Consider the following 21,346-nt stretch of genomic DNA (forward strand, 5'->3'; position numbering starts at 1 on the left):
GCACAGAGAAGTTAAGTGAACTGCCTGCCTATGGTCATACAGCAGTCAAATGAGAAGCAGCGTGACCTGGTGGAAAGAGCACAGGCCTCGGAGTCAGAGGACCTGGGTTCTAATCCCAGCTCCACCACATGTCTGATGTGTGACTGTGGGCAAGTCACGTAACTTTTCCGTGCCTCAGTCATCTCATCTGTGGGAGATTAAATCACACTCTCTCATAGTTAGACTTGTGAGCCCCATGTGGGACAGGGACTGTGTACCACCTGATTATCTTCCCCAGAGCTTAGCACAGTGCCTGGAACATAGTAAGTGCTTAATATTATTATTATGTGGCAGAGCCGGGATTAGAAGCCAAGTCCTCTGACTCCAAGGCCCGTGTTCTTTTCCCTAGGCCATGCTGCTTGGTCGAAGAGCTCAAAAATCCAGCCAGTTTTAGTCTGGCACCCTGACTTGCCCGCCTCCTGTCTTTGAAGGAGTGACCAGACAGGACTCGGGACTCCGATCCCTCTTTGTGCCGTCTAATGAATCCTTCTCTCAGTTTCCCCTGTCATCTTGGCCCGATAGCTAACATAACACATTTGGTATTCTCCATTAAACCTTCTTGTCCTGTTCATAGCAGAGTTCCTTAACCTAACCTACAGTTCTTGGTCTTTCAGCCCGGAGGCCCTCTGAGGTGAGATGACTGCCTAGACTTTTCTGCTGAAAATCACAAAATGGAATTCATTTACCCTCCCTCCCCCTTGCCGACTGGAAACAAAAGCCCCTTGGGATTGTGCTGTGGGTGGAGGAAGGAGAGCTTTGCGTTGCAGGCAACCTAATTAGTTACATAACAAAGACTGAATGGTACAGGCTGGTATTTTGACCAACATGAAAGCATAATTTACCACAGTTTGAGACAGATGACATGGCCAGTAACAAATAAGGCCAGTAACAAACCATCACCAATCAACGAAATTAGTGCCCTGCGGTTTAAACACAACTTACCTCGTTTACCACCACAGAGTCGATGGGGTACGTTATTAAAATTTCTAATCACTAATTAAAATCGCACAATTGTTTTTCATGGCACATCAGGTTCCATCTCTGCAGTGGTCAGGTCCCCATATGGTATGCAAATCAGGACCAGAAGCTGCCTAGCTCCTCTTATTTTAAGAGCCAGTGCCTCCATTATCACAGACGAAGGTTATAGTGGAAACAACTGTGTAACAAGGCCAGGAACACTTCTCAAGCAAGCTCCTCAGGGACTCTCCTCCCCCAAAACTCTGAGTATCCACCAAAAAGTTTCCAGGCAAGTTTCTGGGTCCTGGGAACAAGATTATTGCTAGTGAAGTACTAAGAGGGAGCTGGATTTGTTCTTTGGAGTGTGAAGGGAGCACTGACAGACACCTTTTAGAATATGGGAAAACAAAAAAACGCCACACATTCTTGAAAATGTTTTCAGTGAAAGAAGTAAAATACCGGGAGAGAATGTTTTAGCAATCTGGCCTCATCTCAGAGTGCTGGTTGGTTTACTTGTTCAATCTCCTGGTGGTGGTCAATGGGGGGTTACCTCGGTAATCCTGGGCTAATCGGTGCCCTGGGCACGGAGTGACCTGGGAGGGGGTGGGGGGGTACAGGAGACGGGCAGGAGGTGAACTCAGGTTCTTTCACCTGAGGCCCTCAAATGAGGGATGCCCAGAAACCAGAAAAAAAAAACCAGATATGGATCATGGGCTTGTTTTGAACAGAGTAAAAGCTAAATTTGAAAGTAGTCGGCCACCATTGCATAATGCTGATAAGTGGCCTGTAATCAAAGTGTCCAGATCCTTGCATGTCTTCTTTATGGAGCTGATGAAAGTGTTAGCTTGGCAAAGACCCAAAATGGAATCAGGTAGGGGAAAGGATAGTTCAGTGTGGGCTTCCCTCCCAGTGGAAAAGAAAGAAAGAAAAGGAAAGAAAAAAGAGAAAGGAATAGAAAAAACACCAACCAGAAAAGTCTATACTCTTCATTACAGTGGAAAGATAAGTTCTAGACATTTAAGTTAATGGTTTGTTCTGCCTACCGTCCCCCCACCCCCCCACCGCCACCCAACCTGCTCTCAGAGCATTTTAACATTGAGAGTGTTGGTTTTTTTAAGATAAAACTCGGGGATGCTAACTCACCATGTGAGACAAGTTGTGCAACCCAGAAGCAGCAAAAGTGAAAACAACCAAGGGGGGAAAAATGTTCATGAACGTCAAGAGGGGATTTAAAACAGGGCATTTATAGCCCAGAAGAATCATCTTGAAGCAATGACAACTATGGTGTGACTCAGGATGAAAAATACTGTGCAAAGTATGCATTAAGAAAAAAAATTCACATGCAGAACGAAGATGAAAGTGTAATTGGATTTGGCATTTCAAAGTATTAGTATCAGGTTTGCAGATAATAGAGAATGACATTCTCCTATGCTAATAAAGGAAAAGTTAGCCATGTAAATAAATGCTGTGTTTCTACTGTAAGGAAATACGTGCACCAATGAAGCAACCTTTTCAGCACAAAAGAAATTTAATACCCCAACCACATGAAAAGTGATCTCTCTGGGAATAGCACAGCTGCTAAAATCCAAGTCAGTTTGTATTAAAGCGTCAAGCATGTTTATGTAAAACAGGACTCTTTTAGAATGACCACCAAGAGGAAATAATTTTGTTAACAAAAAAGTGATACTGGACATAATTTACTGCTTACTACTACAAGTGTGAAAGAGAAATGGTGAACCTTCTCTACTTCAAGACCAAACAGGGCCTCATCAGGACTTGGTTTGACTTTATTTCTGAACCTTCTGTAAATACAGAAGAAAGACAATATTAGAGATTGGTTGCATTGGATTGAAAGAAAACTCAACTGCTTTTACCCCCATAGAGTAGGGGAGGCAACCTGTACAAAACAATAGGGCACCGATGTCCAATCATTGGGGGATGAAATGAATCCAGTCGGGTTCATTGGTGACCTATTTGCTCGATCGTTCAATGAGTATAAGGGAACCCTATAGGAAACGCTGTGGTAAAATGGGCATATCTAAAGGGGAACAGTCTGGTGGAGCACTTTGTGATCCTGCATAGTGAGGGCATTAGCTACCTTTAAATAAACTATACAATGGCAAGGTGGAAGATAGTTACAAGTGGCAACTGGAAATTTCTGCCTCACATTCTGAAGTGTAGAAAATGGAAAAAAAAAGTCTGCAAGGACTCTGTGGACCCCTAACCTCCACTGAATTTATTGCAGTCACATGTTTGCCAATTAGAAACCAACTACAGACTCCAATGAAGGATCTTTGTCAAGATCATGCCTCTTTGTACTGCATGGCTTCAGAAAAAAAAAAGTTAAAGACAAAGATGGAGACACCCTCAAAGATAGGGAAAACTCCCAAGACGCATGCAATTAATTACGCAGAGCCAGATGAAGGTAGGTGCTGCGAGCAGCTTTCCAGGAAGATTTCACTGGAAAATGGGTCCACTCAGACATTTGGTCACCCTGATGTGGGGAAAAATCCACTGCTCCTCAACTCCAATCTGCTTGATCTTATATGGAAGTCTGGTTAAACCCCAAACCTGGAGGGGGAAAGGGAGAGATCCCTGAAGCCCACCCCTGCTTGGTCCATGGCAATTGCATTCCCTTCTCAGGTCCTCATTTACTTAAGCACCTTCCCACTTGGGCTGGACCACTGCCCCTCTGAGCCCTGAGGTAACCCTCTCCCCATCCCCCACACTTACAGGGTGCCCTGAAGACAATCCCCTCACTCACTCACTCATCTTTGGGAAATCATGGTTGGGATAAAATAACAACCAAGTTAACAACTCCAGATGAAATAATTAACAATCCCCACCCAATCTCTAATGTGGTTAACAAGAAAAAAAATGTACACAACACTCACATGGAAACATTTTTCAGACAACTGCCAAAAGTATAGAAAACCTGGGTTAAAATCACACAGTTATGAGATTAAGAAAACTGAGTATATAAAACTTATACGCATACTGTCTCCCAAAGACTATTAAAGATTTCTATGACTGAAATCTTGAAACCCCACAGATGACTTCTGTTACAATGCCACTGCCCCAACTCTATTTTTAGAGATGTATTATGGAGGTTTCAAAGTGAAAGAACCATTATATTAGCTGCCTACCCAGTGCCTAATCTGTTTATTTTTCATTTCTCATTCTCTGGATGCTAGAATGATATAGGGAGGCGACTCGCTGGGTCACCCCCCATCCCCCCCACCCCCCCAAACAGAGTACAACACAAAATGGCTGACCCAAGTCACGCCCAATGGGATTCAGACTGCAGCCAGGCTCCATTTCCTGGCACTAATCCAGGACCTGAAAATGTTTCTAAATGAACTAGCCCTGGATCCACAAGAAAGCTTTCATCGGGTTGCCTCTCTTTTGTTCCAATCAATTTGGTGCCAGGAGGGAGATAGGAAGTAGGGGTAACAATGTGGGGAAAGCAATCTGCCACAATTAGTTCAGCAGGCGCCAAGAATGGGCCTTGAAAATTGGGCTTCGGGTATCTTCCTGGTAATGCATGTTACAAAGGTCAAGCACAAGCTATTGCACCTCTACAAATCAATTACAGTCCAGAATAAATTTCATTTTCTTACTTTAGAAGAACAGGCAGTACACTTGTCAAAGGCCAGGCTGACAGGAAGGACGTTATCAAATCGGGACAGAAATCCTCGTATCTGAAAATGAAAACAAAAACAAACCATCACATACCGAGGAGAGCACATATTTCCAAAGGGCAAGTTAAGTTTAGACCTTTGAATCAGAACGGGCCAGATTCCACAGTTCTAAGATTTGCCTCTACGAAAGATAAATAAAATCAAGTCCACAGTAAATATATTCCAACGTACAATCTTAATCAGCACGAGAGTACTGTAGTTCAATGGCCTCAATGTTTATTTCTATGTAAAGTTTATTTGTCTATGTTGGCTTACTTCAGGAAAAAATACAGGAAGCAGACTATTAAAAGCTGTGAAACAGTGGGGGAACAGCACCACCTAGAGCCTACATCTAGTAAACGATTAGACTCAGTTTCTCGATTCAAGACAAAAATTCGGGAATTTGAGCTATGCTCTCCCTTTAGAGATGGATCTATCCAGAGAGTTGAGTAAGAACCCAACAGGTTCTGAAAACAGGGTTAAGTTGCAATTCATACATGTCTGTTTTCGACTCTCTCCATCTTGTTCAGCAGTACCTAAGCCATCTCTCACCTCCTCTCAAAATCTACACCCTTCACCTGCACCTAATCAAAAACCCTTGTCCCTTCCTTTCTCCCCTCCATGACCGTTATCATCAACTCTTCACTCTCCAATTTCTCCTTCCCCACTGCTTTCAAATATGCTCACGTAACCCCTATCCTTAAAAAAACCCCTCCCTCGATCCCCAGCTCCCTCCAGTTACCACCCCATATCCCACCTACCACTCTTTTCCAAACTCCTTGAGCGAATTGTCAACACCCGCTTCCTCAAATTTCTTTCCTCCAACTCTCTCAGCCTCCTCCAATCTGGCTTCCACCCCCTTCACTCCATGGAAACTGCCTTCACTCCATGGAAATGACCTCCTCCTTGCCAAATCCAATGGCCTCTACCCCATCCTAATCCTCCTCGAACTCTCAGCTGCCTTCAACACTGCTGACCACCCTTTCTCCTGGAAATAGTATCCAACCTCGGCTTCACTGGTCCTGGTTCTCCCCCTATCTCACTGGCTGCTCATTCTCCGTCTCTTTCACAGGCTCCTTCGCTACTCCCCACCCCCTACCTGCAGGAGTCCCTTAGGGCACAGTTCTGGGCCCCCTTCTATTCTCTTGGAGAGAACTCATTTGCTCCCATGACTTCAACAACCGATATGTGTACGATTTCCAAATCTGCACCTCTAGTCCTGATCTCCCTCTTTTTCTGCACTCACATTTCCTCCTGCTTTTGGAGCATCTCTACTTGGATGCCCCGTGGATACATCAACTAAACAGAACTCGGTATCTTTCCACCCAAACCCTGTCCTTCCCCGGACTTTCCCATCACTGTAGACAGCACCACCATCTTCCCTGTCTCACAACACAAGTTGATGTTATCCTCAACTCATCTCTCTCACTCAATCCACTTATTCAATCTGTCACAAAATCCCGTCAGTTCTACCTTCACAAAAATCACTAAAATCCCCTTTCCACTCCAAACTGATACTCTGCTGATCCAAGCACCTAGCCTATCCTACCTTGACCACTTAATCAACCTCTTTATTGATCTCCCTGCCTCCTGACTCTCCCTACTCCAGTCCATATTTCACTCTGCTGCCCAGAGAATTTTTCTGAAGATCTGTTCAGTCCATGTTCTCCCACTCTCCACAAACAGAAACTCCTTACCATTGGCTTTAAAGCAATAAATCACCTTGCCCACTCCTATCTTACCTTGTTGTTTTCCTACTACAACCCAGCACAAACACTTCACTCCTCTATTGCCAACCCACTCCTTGTACCTCAGTTTCATCTATCTCACTGCCGACCCCTCAGCCACATATTTAATTTTTTTTAATTGTGCCTCTGGCCTGGAACTCCCTCCCACTTCATAGCTGACAGACCATCCATCGCTCTCCCCACCTTCAAATATATATATACATATACACACACACACAGACACAAACACACATATATCCATAATCGACTATGATGTACGAATCTCCATCTAGATTGTAAACTCCTTATGGGAAGGGAACATGTCCACCAACTCTTATTTGGTACTCGTTCACGTCGTCTTCTTTATGGTAATTGTTAAGCACTTACTATGTGCCAGGCACTGTACTAAGCGTAATCAACCACACAGGGCTCCCAGTTTTCATCCTCATTTTACAGATGACGTAACTGATGCCTAGAGAAGTGAAGTGACTTGCCCAAGGCGACACAGCAGACACGTGGTGGAACCCAGGATGAGAACCCAGGTCCTCCTGATTCCCAGGCCTGTGTTCCATCCACTAGGCCACGCTGCTTCTCTCAAGCACTCTCCCAAACACTGAGTACAATGCTCTGCACACAGTAAGCGCTCAATAAATATGAATGAATGAATCCATAGGTGCCTGCAGCAAAGAGTTAGCATGCAGGGGTACAGGTAAACCCTGCTGCAGAACCCTGAAGCTGAGGCCACTGTCGCTGTGAAGCCCCGGGTAAGCCAATCAATCGTAACTTGAGTGCTTACCGTGTGCAGAGTACTGTACTAAGAGCTTGGGAGAGTACAATATAATAGACTTAGTAGATATGTTCCCTGTACACAGTGAGCTTACAGTCTAGAGGGGGAAGCAGACATGACTACAAATAAATATGTTTTGGATATGTTCATAAGTGCTGTGGGGCTGAGGGAAGGGTGAACAAAGGGTGCAAATCCAAGCACAGGGGCAATGCAGAAGGGAGTGGGAAAGGAGGAAATGAGGGCCTAGTCAGGGAAGGCTTCTTGGAGAGAGATGTGCCTTCAATAAGGCTTTAAAGGTGGGGAAGAGTGAGAGTCTGTTGGATATGAAGAGGGACGGCAGGACGTGGGCGAGAGGTCAGCAGCAAGATGAGATGGAGGTACAGTGAGTAAGGTGCCATTAGAGGAGCAAAAGTGTGCAAGGCTGGGTTGTAGTATGAAAGCAGTGAGGTAGGATGGTAATTGGAGGAGAGAAAATGGAGACAGCGGGTGTAGACAACTTGCTCAAGGCTCAAGTCATTGTGGGGGACATATCATTTGCTGCCTTCTCTTTTCCCCCCTTCACCACCTCCAGGACCATCCCCACTCACACCTGCTTTAGCCCTGGCCTGCACCACTCTGTACAGGGAGACTGAACACGAGCAGCTGTCCAACCTCGCCTGCTGAGAGATCCGCAGTAATCACAACTTACCCAGCCCGCAGGTATTTGCAGCAAAGTTTGCCAGTGTGGGCAGGGCATGGGAGCCAGTGCTAAAAAGAGGACCCAGGCAGGTCTCGTGTGTGAAGAAGTCTCCATGGTCGTCCTAATAGGAAAAGCAGCGTGGCTTAGTGGAAAGAGCCCGGGCTTGGGCGTCAGAGGTAGTGGGTTCTAATCCCAGCTCTGCCACTTGTTAGCTGTGTGACCTTGGGCAAGTCATAACTTCTCTGTTCCTCAGTTCCCTCATCTGTAAAATGGGGATGAAGACTGTGAGCCCCACGTGGGACAACCTGATTATCTTGTATCTATTCCAGCGCTTAGAACGGTGCTTGTCACATGGCAAGCGCTTAAATACCAACATTATTATTATTATTATTAATATTGAACAGATTTTCAGAGCTTTAGAAACGAGTTTCAGAAGACCCTCTCTTCTGCGCCTGGCTAATTATTTTTCCTAGTTCCCCAGCAAATATCCATTTGGTGTACTGTGCTATTGGGAAGGCATTACCCTAAATGGTAAAGAGAAGAGGAACAACTGCAATGAAAGGAGTCAGGCCAGCCAGAATGAGGGCATAAATTTAATCTGCAATCAGAAGGTGGGCTGACGTTTCACAGAAATGACACGATTTAGAAGAAATGATCGTGGCGAATCTTGGAGAAAAGGATAAACAAGACTTTCAGAGTCATACTTTGCATCAACCTACTGACCGCTTTGAAACAGGGCACAGACTGCCCTCGACCTCTGGGGCAGAGAGACATTTCAGAGGGAGAGTGCTCAGGTCAGCAAAACAAGAACACACAACGCCAAAAGAGGACGATAAATAATGAGAATCGGGTGCACACAGTAAAATTGTTTGAAAGCTCGAGAGCAAAGAAATTTCGTTTAGTCGGAGGAATCGGAAACCACCAAGTACCTCTGAACTGCTAGTTGTCTTGCTAAGATGTTGAATTTACCTCATAAATTCCTTTTGAAAAAAAAAAAAAACAAATGCTTACCATAGTTTCGTTCTAATAGAAGTAGCCTGGTTGCCATTTAAAGGTTCAGAAATGCCCTTGTGGGGCCCAAAGTCTAAGTAGGAGGGAGTTGGATTTAATCCCCATGCTACAGATGAGGAAACTGAGGATCAGGGAAGTGAAGTGACTTGCCCGAGGTCACACAACAGACAACTGGCAGTTGGGATTAGAACTCAGGTCCTTTGACTCCCAAGGCCCAGGCTTTTTCCATTAGGCCACACTGCTTCTCTATCATATTTATCCTTTCATTCTGTCAGTCACAGACTTCAATTAAACCACTTGTACCCTCCATTAGGGTGAATTTAGAGTTTTCAATCAATAGTAATTGAGCACTTCTGTGCACAGCACTGTACTGTTTTGCAAATCATATGTAGAAGAACAGAGACATGAGTGAGCTTTCGAAGCCTGCTCCTCAGCACAATCTTCTGGGAAAAATGCTCTGTGGCTCATTGTGCTTTTAATCGACAGGGAATGGGGACTCTGTCATATTACGAAATGGAGTGTAACAGTGTCTACAGAGATAGCACTCAAGCAGAGAAAAAGGCCCTGGGGTACTCCAAATGAGAGGGCTATGGAGATGTTTGGATTTTCACCAGCTCATATACCATACCTAGCTAAAAGGCACCCCCTTTGTCACAGAATAGTCACTCTAAAAAATCATCCAACTCTTGTACAGATCTACGAGATGCTAGGCACTGTAGAGAAAATTGAATAAGCAGCTTAAAAGCTGGACTCAGGTCTATTTTTAATGGTAACACAAGGCTAAACACCCTCATGCATGCATGCATGCAGGCTCTCTCTCTCTCTCTCTCTCTCTCTCTCTCTCTCTCTCTCTCACCCCCGCCTCCCACAAAAGGGTACCAACTTTTCATTTTGAGCTGGGGGGGAGGGGAAGGCAATTTGTGGCAGAGCACTGAGGGAATGAGAAAGGAAAAGAAGGAGAAAATGGGGGGAAGGGGGAGAGGAAAAGAGGAGAATGAGGAGGGGTGGCAGAAAAGAGGGTTAGGAAAAGGGGGGAGACAGGGAGAAGGAGTAGAAAGAGGAGGCTTGTAAGCTCCTTGGGGGCAGGCATCGTGTCTACCAACGCTACTGTACTTGTCCACAGTACAGTGTTTGGTACAGTACTCTGCCCCTAGGAAGCATGAAATAAATACCACTGACCGATTGAGGGAAGGGGAAAGAAGGAAAGAAAGAGTGGGGGATGGTAGAGGAAGGGAAAGAGGGCACTTGAGACTGTGTCTCTTACTTCTGAATTCTTCCAAGTACTCAGTACAGGACTGCTCAATGAATAAACTTGCCCTCTCTCCCACGCTCTCTCCTCCCCCTCTGCTCCTGCTTCTCTTGTCCTTCCTGGACCGTGGGGCCGGGCCAAAGGTTCCTCTTCCCCCTGGCCACCGAGCCGGTGAGAATGAGCTGCTCAGAGCCGCCGTGGAGGCTGCTTAAGCTCTGTGGAGAAAAGACAGCCTCTGCCGCTCCTTCCTGGCCCGGCGCCGGTCAGCCGCCCACGGCTGCTGTCCTCGGCCAAGCGGAAGCAGTTCCAGGGCCAACCCGGGCCAGGCCAGCGGAGCAGGAGCCGCTGTTGCTTGTGGGTGGCCACAGCTGTGGGCCACGGTGGTGGAGGCACCAGGGTGGGAAGGGGCATGGAAACTGTTCTGCACCAGGTGGCTTTGTCCCAAAGGGCACCAAGCCCGGGGGCGAGAAGAGCCCCAGGCCTGGCTCTGGAGCCCAGTGGGGATAGCAGGGGCCTTCAGGTGGTAGGATTCGGTGCCATGGGCTGTGTTCTGTGTCAGCAGGGGCCAAGAGCTGGGAACAAGATGTCTGCTCCATCTTCAGGTCCTTTTTGGCTTCAAGGGGACAGGCTGGGCTAGCTACCATTGCCTCCCCAGCCCAAAAGCTATAGGAGTGGGGCTAATGAACAGCGTGGCTCAGTGGAAAGAGCATGGGCTTTGGAGTCGGAGGTCATGGGTTCAAATCCCGGCTCCACCAATTGTCAGCTGTGTGACTTTGGGCAAGTCACTTAACTTCTCTGTGCCTCAGTTACCTCATCTGGAAAATGGGGATTAAGACTGAGCCCCCCATGGGGCAACCTGATCACCTTGCAACCTCCCCAGCACTTAGAACAGTGCTTTGCACATAGTAAGCACTTAATAAATATCTTCATCATCAATGGCTTTAACCCTAAAGAGCCAAGCCCACATGTGCAGGGATATCAACCAACTCAATCAAGTTGGCATCTGTGTAGAGACCTCCTACTCCTTCAACTTCAATTAACAAGCAGCATGGCCTAGTGGAAAGAGCATGGACCCGGGAGGCAGAGGACCTGGGTTTTAACCCCAGGTCTACCACTTGCATGCTGTGAGACCTTGGAGGAATCAAGCTTCACTTCTCTGGGCCTCAGTTTCCTCATCTGCAAAATGGAGATTCAATACCCATTCCCTCTCCTGCTTAGATTACGAGCCCCATGTAGGACTGGAACTGCGTCCGATCTGATTGTGTTGTACCTAGTATGATGCTTGGCACATATTAAGTGCTTAGCAAATATACAGTCATTATTACTATTATTAATTCCATAACTTGGGCACAATTGCCAACCATTATCGTTCCTGTATCTTAGCACTGGAGTGTTTCTGACAAGATTGGGTCTCTCACTTTCACAACTCTTCCCTCTACCCTTTCAGAATTTGGAGAGAGCACACTAAACTCAAGCGGAAGATAAATCTTGGCTGAAGGCGGCAGAATTTATCAAATTCACTGCCAAACTTCAGATTTTTGCTATTTCACAATGAATCTCCAGCAAAGAAACAATGCTTACTGTTTCAAAGTAGTCATTTCAGAAACTATATTTCTGACCCACTGCTAAGTTACCAGGGGTGGGAAAATTGGGAGACAGTTGGGATCAGACCTCAAATCATCTACCTTGGTCAAGTAGACCAAGTAATTAGAGTGTTAAACCATCCCGGGACTCAGCCTTCTACAGTGTTCAAGGTAACTTTCCATTCCCAGTTTCTCTCTTCTCATATTTTCTCCCTCCCTCCCCCACATCCCTTCTCAAACCTCCTGAACTCTGTGCAAGATAACTAGCAAAAGCAAACAGCTGTGCAGATAATATACAGCAGGGATGGCCAAGTCTCACACTGACCTTCAAACTGCACCTCGTTCTCAACTCTCCCGCCTCCATCCCCTCACTCGTGCTATTCCTCCAGCTTGGACCTCCGGCTGACTGCAAATCGGTCAGGCCACAGCCCCCGATTCAAAGTCCTCCTGAAAGCCCACCTCCTCTTAACATGCCTTCCCTGATTAAAACCCAGCATCCCAACTCAGATAACTCCATCAGTTGTCTCTAGCACTTGGGTACCTGCTTACATTCATCCTCGGCACTTAAATGTATTTACACTGATTCGATTGTACGTTCAATTATTGATTTTGATCCTCCTCCTCCCACTACTAATACTACTGCTTCTTGTACCCAGCCTTGAGATCTAATGGCATCAGGATGAATGATTACAAATTCCACAGGGGAAACACAGGGGCAGAAAGGTAGGGTTGGAAAGTGGGGGCACTGAGTTTTCAGGAAAACGTATAACATCTCCAATATAATAGCCGTTTCAAATGCAATGAAAGGTGTGTTCCCTCCTACCTAGACTGTGAGCCCCATGCGGGACAAGGGAGTGTGTCCAACCTGGTAACCTTGTATCTACCCCTGTGGTTAGAACAGTGCTTGGCACATAGCAAGTGCTTTAGCAAATATAACAATCACTCTATTTGTAAATACTTTTATGTTGATCTCTTCCTTGTAGACAGGAAATGCATCACTTGCTTGCTTTGTGCTGTCCAAACAAGTAGAACAGTGCATTGCACCCAGTGGGCATTCGATATATCCCACTATTACTACTGAAGTACTATAGAGCTACAAACAAAACATGATATGGCCAAGAGCTGAGGCTCAAAACAAAAATTCCTTTAACCTAAACAGCCTGCGGGTGTTCCACAGGTGTGTGTGGCAGTGAGCAGGTGCTCTGCATTGGGGGAGGTGCTGGGGGACGGCCCCAGAGGTCCCCGAACAGCGGCCCACTGCACCCCACTGCCACAGTGAAAACGAGGCACAAAGCCTATGTCCCCTAGCTTTTCACACTTTTTTTTTTTTTTTTTACCATCTATCACCCCAACTGGATCGTAAGCTCCTCGAGGACAATCAATCAATCATATTTATTGAGCACTTACTGTGTGCAGAGCACTGTACTAAGCGCTTGGGAAGTACAAGTTGGCAACATATAGAGACGGTCCCTACCTAACAGTGGGCTCACAATCTAGAAGGGGGAGACAGAGAACAAAACAAAACATATTAACAAAATAAAATAAATAGAATAGATATGTACAAGTAAAATAGAGTAATAAATATGTACAAACATATACATATATACAGGTGCTGTGGGGAAGTGAAGGAGGTAAGGCGGGGGGATGGAGAGGGGGATGGGGGGAGAGGAAGGAGGGGGCTCAGTCTGGGAAGGCCTCCTGGAGGAGGTGAGCTCTCAGTAGGGCCTTGAAGGGAGGAAGAGAGATAGCTTGGCAGATGTGGGGAGGGAGGGCATTCCAGGCCGGGGTATGACGTGGGCCGGGGGTCGACAGCGGGACAGGCGAGAACAAGGCACGGTGAGGAGATTAGCGGCAGAGGAGCGGAGGGTGCGGGCTGGGCTGTAGAAGGAGAGAAGGGAGGTGAGGTAGGAGGGGGCAAGGTGATGGACAGCCTTGAAGCCGAGGGTGAGGAGTTTCTGCCTGATGCGTAGGTTGATTGGTAGCCACTGGAGATTTTTGAGGAGGGGAGTAACATGCTCAGAGCGTTCCTGGACAAAGAAAATCCGGGCAGCGGCGTAAAGTATGGATTCAAGTGGGGAGAGACAAGAGGATGGGAGATTGGAGAGGAGGCTGATACAGTAGTCCAGACGGGATAGGATGAGAGCTTGAACGAGCAGGGTAGCAGTTTGGATGGAGCGGAAAGGGCGGATCTTGGCAATGTTGTGGAGCTGAGACCAGCAGGTTTTGGTGACGGCTTGGATGTGAGGGGTGAATGAGAGAGCGGAGTCGAGGATGACACCAAGGTTGCGGGCTTGTGAGACGGGAAGGATGGTAGTGCCGTCAACAGTGATGGGAAAGTCAGGGAGAGTGCAGGGTTTGGGAGGGAAGACAAGGAGTTCAGTCTTGGACATGCTGAGGACATGAACTGTGTCTAAAAACTATTGGACACTGCCAAGTGCTTACCTAAAGTGCTCTGCACAGAGTAAGTGCTCAATGAAGGCTATTGATTGAATGATTGCTAGAGCTTCGGGAAAACAAAAATTGGAGAACTTCTCAATAAAACAGAGTTACTTTACATGATACTCTTCGATATATTTTATATTCCAAAGAGAAAAACCCTTTCAACAGCTTGCAATAGGGACAGTTCAGCATACAATTCCAGCAGTTCCTCCTCACAGAAAAGTGGTCTCTATATTGCTAATTTCACTCCCAAATGCTGAAAGTTCACAAATACTGAAGAAGATTCAGAAATGAAGAAAGAGAAAGAGATCACAATGACTTGAGGAGTTGTGGTCATATACATTGTGGATTTCTGCAGGGTTTGAATTTTGTGTATTTTTCTTTTATGGTATTTCAGCTTTCAGCACCACTGCAGCAGCCAAGAAGCATGTCATACTGACACTCATTTACACCAGATTTCAAGAATGTACACAGTATGCATGAATAAATGGAGGGCAATAGGGAATTTGGTAGAGGGGAGTCAGAACGCATTCCCTCATTTCCCATTAAAACAATAATAATAATAATAATAATGTTGGTATTTGTTAGTGCTTACTATGGGCAAAGCTCTGTTCTAAGTGCTGGGGGGGGGGGGGGAATACAAGGTGATCAGGTTGTCCCACATGGGACTCACAGTCTTAATCCCCATTTTACAAATAACTGAGGCACAGAGAAATTAAGTGACTCGCCTAAGGTCAATCAATTAATCAATCCTATTTATTGAGCGCTTACTGTGTGCAGAGCACTGTACTAAGTGCTTGGGAAGTACAAGTTAGCAACATATAGAGACGGTCCATACCCAACAGTGGGCTCACAGTCTAGAAGGGGGAGACAGAGAACAAAACAAAACATATTAACAAAATAAACTAGACTACATATGTACAAGTAAAATAAATAGAGTAATAAATACGTGCAAACATATATACATATATACAGGTGCTGTGGGGAAGGGAAGGAGGTAAGGCGGGGGGAATGGAGGGGGGAGAGGAAGGAGGGTGCTCAGTCTGGGAAGGCCTCCTGGAGGCGGTGAGCTCTCAGGAGGGCCTTGAAGGGAGGAAGAGAGCTAGCTCGGCAGATGTGGGGAGGAAGGGCATTCCAGGCCAGGGGGATGACGTGGGCCGGGGGTCAACGGCAGGACAGGCGAGAATGAGGCACGGTGAGGAGATTAGCGGCAGAGGAGCGGAGGGTGCAGTCTGGGCTGTAGAAGGTCACAAAGCAGAAAAGTGGCAGAGCCGGGATTAGAACCCATGACCTCTGACTCCCAAGCCCGGGCTCTTTCCACTGAGCCATGCTGCTTCTACTTAGTAAATACAATACTTTACAATACTTAGTAAAGCACTTAGTACAGTGCTCTGCATATAGTAAGTGCTTAATAAATTCCACTGATTGACTAATTTAATATCTAATTTAATATCTAATATCTAATAATGAGCATTCTCAAAAACACGTGTCAGTATCAGAAGGAATACTGTAATTTAAAAATATTATTTCACTGCCATATTCAAGTCTAAATCCTTCTCAGAGGGTCAAGGATAAACTGTCGCCAAGGAATTTCACACTGATTTCTGAATAACTTAATATAAAATGCCTCTCATAAGCACTTTTTTTTTTTTGGTAAAGGGTGAAGCTTACAAGCAGCTCAGAAAATATGGAACAGCTCAACTTTGGCCTTGAGTTAGAAAGTACAGTGTGGTCTCTTAGATCAGCAAAAACCTTACTTTCAGGAGCAGAGCATTTGGCTGTAACATTTAGTACTAAAAATTTGGCATGTGAAGAGCTGGTGTCTGGCAAATGCTACACAATGTCGGGTTTCAAGATGTTAAACCCGGGATCACAGGAATCACATAGGGTTTGCCACTGGGGCTATCCCTTGATCCTAAGGGCGCCCAATTTTTCACCCCGGGGCAGAACTGAGAGAGAATCTACTTGGGACGGAGCAGTGGATCCTTTGGATGGATTTACATTGAGGCGGCGGCGGCTCAGGTCAGAGAAAATGCAAGCCAAGCTTTCTCCCACCTCCCCCTATCATCCCTTGTGCTATATTCACCATCCTACCTATACCAGACCCTCCAAGTGGGCCCTGTGACTTCACCCACTTGCTTCTGGGCTCCCCCAGAGGCAGTAGCCTGGTACACAAGCTCTTTTGCCACTGTGATCACTGTGGAGACGCCTGCTTCTTCATAAAACTCCCAAAACCTCTACCCGGAAAGCCGCCTGCTCAGCCTAACTGCCCCTTCCACACACGGGCAGACCCCCAGTGGACCACACTGCAAAACAGCCATGACACCAGAACCCAAAGATCACAACCCCATAAGAACAAGAGGGCAGAAACTGCGCTGGCCAAATGCCAGGAGTCGTCCCTTGAAGGGTGATAGGTCACCAGATAACTCAATAATAACAATACTGGCATTTATTAAGCACTGAACAATAATAATGATAATCACCGTAACTGTAGCATTTAAGCGCTAAGTACCAAGCACTGTACTAAGCTAAGACTAGAGGAACCCAGGTCTCCTGACTCCCAGTTCCATGCCCTTTCCACTAGGTTACTGCCTCCCATGACCCAATTAACCTCTTTCATTCATTCATTCATTCAATCATATTTATTGAGCACTTACTGTGTGCAGAACACTGCACTAAGCGTTTGGGAGAATACAAGATAGAGTAGGAATCTTCAGCAAAGCAGGTTTATTGATCCCTATTTTAAACTATATGCAGGACCTTCCTCAACCTCCACCCATAAGCTGCAGGGTTATAAATTTCAGGGGACTGAAATTTTAACTTGCATTTTAACTTCCTATATGCACGATGGCCTACACAGCAAGTCAACCAATCAATAGCCTTTCCTGAGTATCTACAATGTGCAGAACACTATACTAAGTGCTCGGGAGAGAAGATGACAATCCAAGCTGGAAGATGGGCAGTCACAAAGTATTTACCCAGAGTGGGAGGAGAAGGAAGAAAATGACAACTGCTAATAATGGAAGTATGGAAAGATGATAAGCGCTTGGTACAGTGTTCTGCACACAATAAGCGCTCAATAAATATGACTGACTGACTGACTGAATGAATACATAAAGAAAAAAGTGAATGAATCAGTAGGGTACATGGATCTAAACATATGTAAGTGCTAAGGATTGTTGCTGACACGACCTATGGGAAGTGAGCGTGTCTACCAACTCTGCTGTATTGTACTCTCCCAAGAGCTTAGTATAGTGCTAGCCACACGATAAGTGCTCAATGAATACCACTGACTGATTGGTGGGAAATGACTGGGGAAAATTTGTGGGAAGAAGTGGGGCTTCAGGAAAGTCGTGGTCTGGTGAATTTGAATTCTCTTAGTGGACATCTAAGTTTCTTTTCAAAGGTGGCGTCTGTTACGCACTTATTATATGTCGAGCACTGGAGGGTAGATATCAGTTAATGATAATGATAATTCTGGCATTTGTTAAGTGCTTACTATGCGCCAGACACTGTGCTAAGCACTGGGGTGGATACCAGCAAATTGGGTTGGACACAGTCCTTGTCCCACGTGGGGCTCACAGTTTTGATCCCCATTTTACAGATGAGGTAACTGAGGCCCCGAGAAGTGAAGTAACTCACCCAAGGTCACACACCAGACAAGTGGCGGAGCCGGGATTAGAACCCATGACCTTCTGACTCCCAGGTCTGTGCTCTTTTCATTAGGTCACGGTGCTTCCCAGGTAAGAAGTTTCCAGAATGCCTTACCTACCGACATGTTCTCTCAAAACAGAATAACGACTTTCTGAAACAATGGACTCTTGATCTCTGGGGGCAAGCTTGCTCTTTTATAAGCTCTTCAGGCAGCCCTAGGGAGCGAGAAAGTGATTTATCACATACACATGACCTGGCCCACCCTCAGAACAACTCTGGGTGGCCCAGAGGAGAAATCGCAGCCCAGAGAAATTAAGCAACTTTCTCAGAGTTGTCCAGTGAGTGATGATGGGGAACTCCTGACTCAGTCCTTCTTATTTCTTCAGGCCTACTCCACCATTGCTCCCTTCTTTGGTGAGAGAGCAAATCAAAGACCCAAAGTAATCCTCCCTTCACAACCCATCTGTGCTCTTTGCGGAGTCCTCCAGGAGAGAATCGATCAGTCTTATTCACTGAGTGCTTACTGTGTGCACAGCACTGTCCTGAGCACTTGGGAAAGTACAATATAACAGAGCTGGTAGACACGTTCCCTGCCCACATCGGGCTTACAGTCTAGAAGGGGAGACAGACATTAATACAAATAAATTATGAATATTTACATAACTGAGAAAAGCAGGCTCCTCTCCAATAGGAAACCATTTGTCTCCGAGCTCCAGGGAAGATGACAAAAAAGTGCTAAATTTGCATCAGGGTTTGTGACAAAAAAATGTTATTGTAGAAATGATCTCACTCTCATCAAAACACTGTTGCATCAACCGACACTCTGGCCACTTCAAAAAAAGTTCCCAAACCAAACTGCAGACACAAAAGGGCTGATTGACTTAGAAAGTTCTTTATCCACTTTCTTTTTAGAGCACAGCTAAAAATAAATGCTCCAAACTTGCAATAATGTAAGCAAGTAATCACACAAGGACTAATGCTTTTTCCATATATGGCTGCATAGTTTGCAGGCTCTGAAAAGGCCAAATGAAGCAATGGCCAACAACCACAGTAATCCTTCAGATGTTTTAGAGTTGGGTGGGAAAAGGACATAGGCAAGGAAGTGAATGGCTAACAAAAGTGTTGCTCAATGGAGCACACAACAGTAAGCAGGATTAGTTGTCAGAGACTCTTATAAACAAGGATTTTTGCATTTTGACATTTGACATCTACTTTAAAGGTGCTTTTCTGCCCTCTAGACTCCATGAAGAGAAGGCTGTAATTGTTGTAAAAAAAGGCAAGAGGAAGGAAAACAGTGCAGCAGCACATACCTGAAAACTGAATCAACACCATATTCACCTCTGTCAGAAGGCTGCAGAAGGTAAAGGGCACCTGTCAAGGTCACAATCCATAAAGAAGAGTGATTCATGTCGAAATGCGGAGAGTGGTTTGGAGCGAATTTTCAGAGCTATGAACGAGATGTATCAGAGCAGCATGGCCTAATGGCAAGAGCATGGGCTTGGGACTCAGGGGTCATGGATTCAAATCCCGGTTCCACCACCTGTCTGTGTGTGACCTCGGGCACTTCACTTAACTTCTCTGTGCTGCAGTTACCTCATCTGTAAAATGGGGATTGAGACTGTGAGCTCCACATGGGACAACCTGATCACCTTGTATTTACCCTAGTGCTTAGAACAGTGCTTGGCACATAGTAAGCGCTTAACAAATACCATAATTGTTAATTATTATTAGTTTCCTAAAACGGAAGCTGACCTTTGACAACCATATTCCTTGAAATACCTGTGTCTAGAACATTGTAAGCTCCCTGCAGGCAGGGATCGTGTCTACCAAATCTATTGAATTGCATTCTCTCAAGCCGTTAGTACAGCGCTCTGCACACAGAAAGTATGCAATGAATACCATGGAATGAATGAATAAATCAGGAGGGAGAAATGTAAGGATCAACCCCACTCATTCCACCATGTTCTTGATCTCTAAGCACAGGAGGATTGAGTAGTGACATGAGACAGGTCAACTACATTAGTTTAGTGGCTAAATTTTTTTATGTTATCTGTTTAGCGCTCACTAGGTGCCAGGCACTTTGCTGGAACAGAGACAAGCTAATCAGGTTGGACACAGTTCCTTTATCACTTGGGGCTCACAGTCTTAATCCCCTTTTTGCGGATGAGGTAACTGAGGCGCCGAGAAGTTATGTGACTTGCTCAAAGTCACACAGCAGGCCAAGACTGACTGCCTTAACCCAATCTGTATTTTAGTTAAGAAACTAGAGTCAAATTCACTAGAACAGAGGTTTCAACCAGAACCTAAATCATTTTGGGGGTATTTTCACAGTACTGTTGAAGGATAAGGCCTTTATGACAAGGTGGGATTGTTAGGGTAGCAGCACCAGCTCCTACCTTTGTTGAGCTGCTTCACGAATTTCAAGGAGCTGTGGAAGTAGCTAAAGCTAGACCTGTTACACTTTTTTTTAACCTCCTTCAGTTGCCTACTGCTCCACTCCTTTGGCTCCAGTAAGTATTTTTCTGTGAGTTTGTGGAGGGTCTGGGTTTGGGGCACGGGAGCGGGGAGAAGGGGCACTTCAGGCCAAACTTTGAGGCAACAACGATAGCATTTCTAAGAAAAGTTAAAATGGAGTGTGCTGGAGGGTGTGGGGGATGGGGGTGGGGAGCAGGGTGCCAGGGAGTTGTTTTTCTGAATTTTTTTCAAATCTTTAATCTCCCAAAGTCAAGTGAAGTCTTCTAGGTGGACATAAAGATACTCTGTCTCCTTCACAACCTGCACTTTGGAACTCCCGACAGCCTCCTCTCTCCCCAACCTCTCAACCCCCAACAGGAGCAGAGGGTCCTAAGTTTCAGGTGAGTAGTCATGACAGTGCAGGGAGGAGAAGGACTTTGCTGGACAAAACCAAACAAGAATAATTATAGCATTTGTTAAGTGCTTCCCATGTGTCAAGCACCATACTAAGCCCTGGGGTAGATACAAAATAATGGGGTAGGACACAATCCCTGTCCCACAAAGGGCTTACAGTTTAAGTGGGAGGGAAAACCTGTACTGAAGTGACTTGCCCCAGGTCACACAGCAGGCAAGTGGCAGAACCAGGATTAGAACCCAGGTCCTCTAACTCCCGATGCTCTTTCCATTATTTATTCATTCATTCAATTGTATTTATTAAGCACTTACTGTGTGGGAAAGTACAATACAACAATAAAGAGTGACAATCCCTGCCCACAACGAGGTCACAGTCTAGAAAGAGAGGGGGAGACAGACATCAATATAAATAAATAAAATTACAGATATATTCATAAGCGCTGTGGTGTGGAAAGAGGGGGGAAGAACAAAGGGAGCAAGTCCAGGCAATGCAGAAGGGATTGGGAGATGAGGAAAAGTGGGGCTTAGTCTGGGAAGCCCTCTTGGAGGAGATGTGGCTTCAGAAAGGCTTTGAAGCAGGGGGAGAGTAATTATCTGGCGGATTTGAGGAGGGAGGGTGTTCCAGGCCAGAGGTAGGACGTGGGCCAGGGATCGGTGGTGAGACAGGCAAGAT

At 45.8% G+C, this 21,346-nt stretch overlaps 1 protein-coding gene across 5 annotated transcripts in view; it reads right to left on the reverse strand.

Annotated features, from left to right (window-relative positions):
* The window catches only part of ATG7 (autophagy related 7), a 281,509-nt gene that overhangs the window by 185,496 nt on the left and 74,667 nt on the right, over positions 1–21,346 (reverse strand). For all 5 annotated transcript variants that reach the window (XM_038772324.1, XM_038772323.1, XM_038772325.1 and 2 more), the window contains one exon: positions 4,617–4,697. In XM_038772324.1, the coding sequence (XP_038628252.1) occupies positions 4,617–4,697 (81 nt within the window). The remainder of the gene's footprint in view (positions 1–4,616; positions 4,698–21,346) is intronic.

Source organism: Tachyglossus aculeatus, chromosome X1, assembly GCF_015852505.1.
Source record: "Tachyglossus aculeatus isolate mTacAcu1 chromosome X1, mTacAcu1.pri, whole genome shotgun sequence".
In the NCBI taxonomy this organism is placed as follows: domain Eukaryota; kingdom Metazoa; phylum Chordata; class Mammalia; order Monotremata; family Tachyglossidae; genus Tachyglossus; species Tachyglossus aculeatus.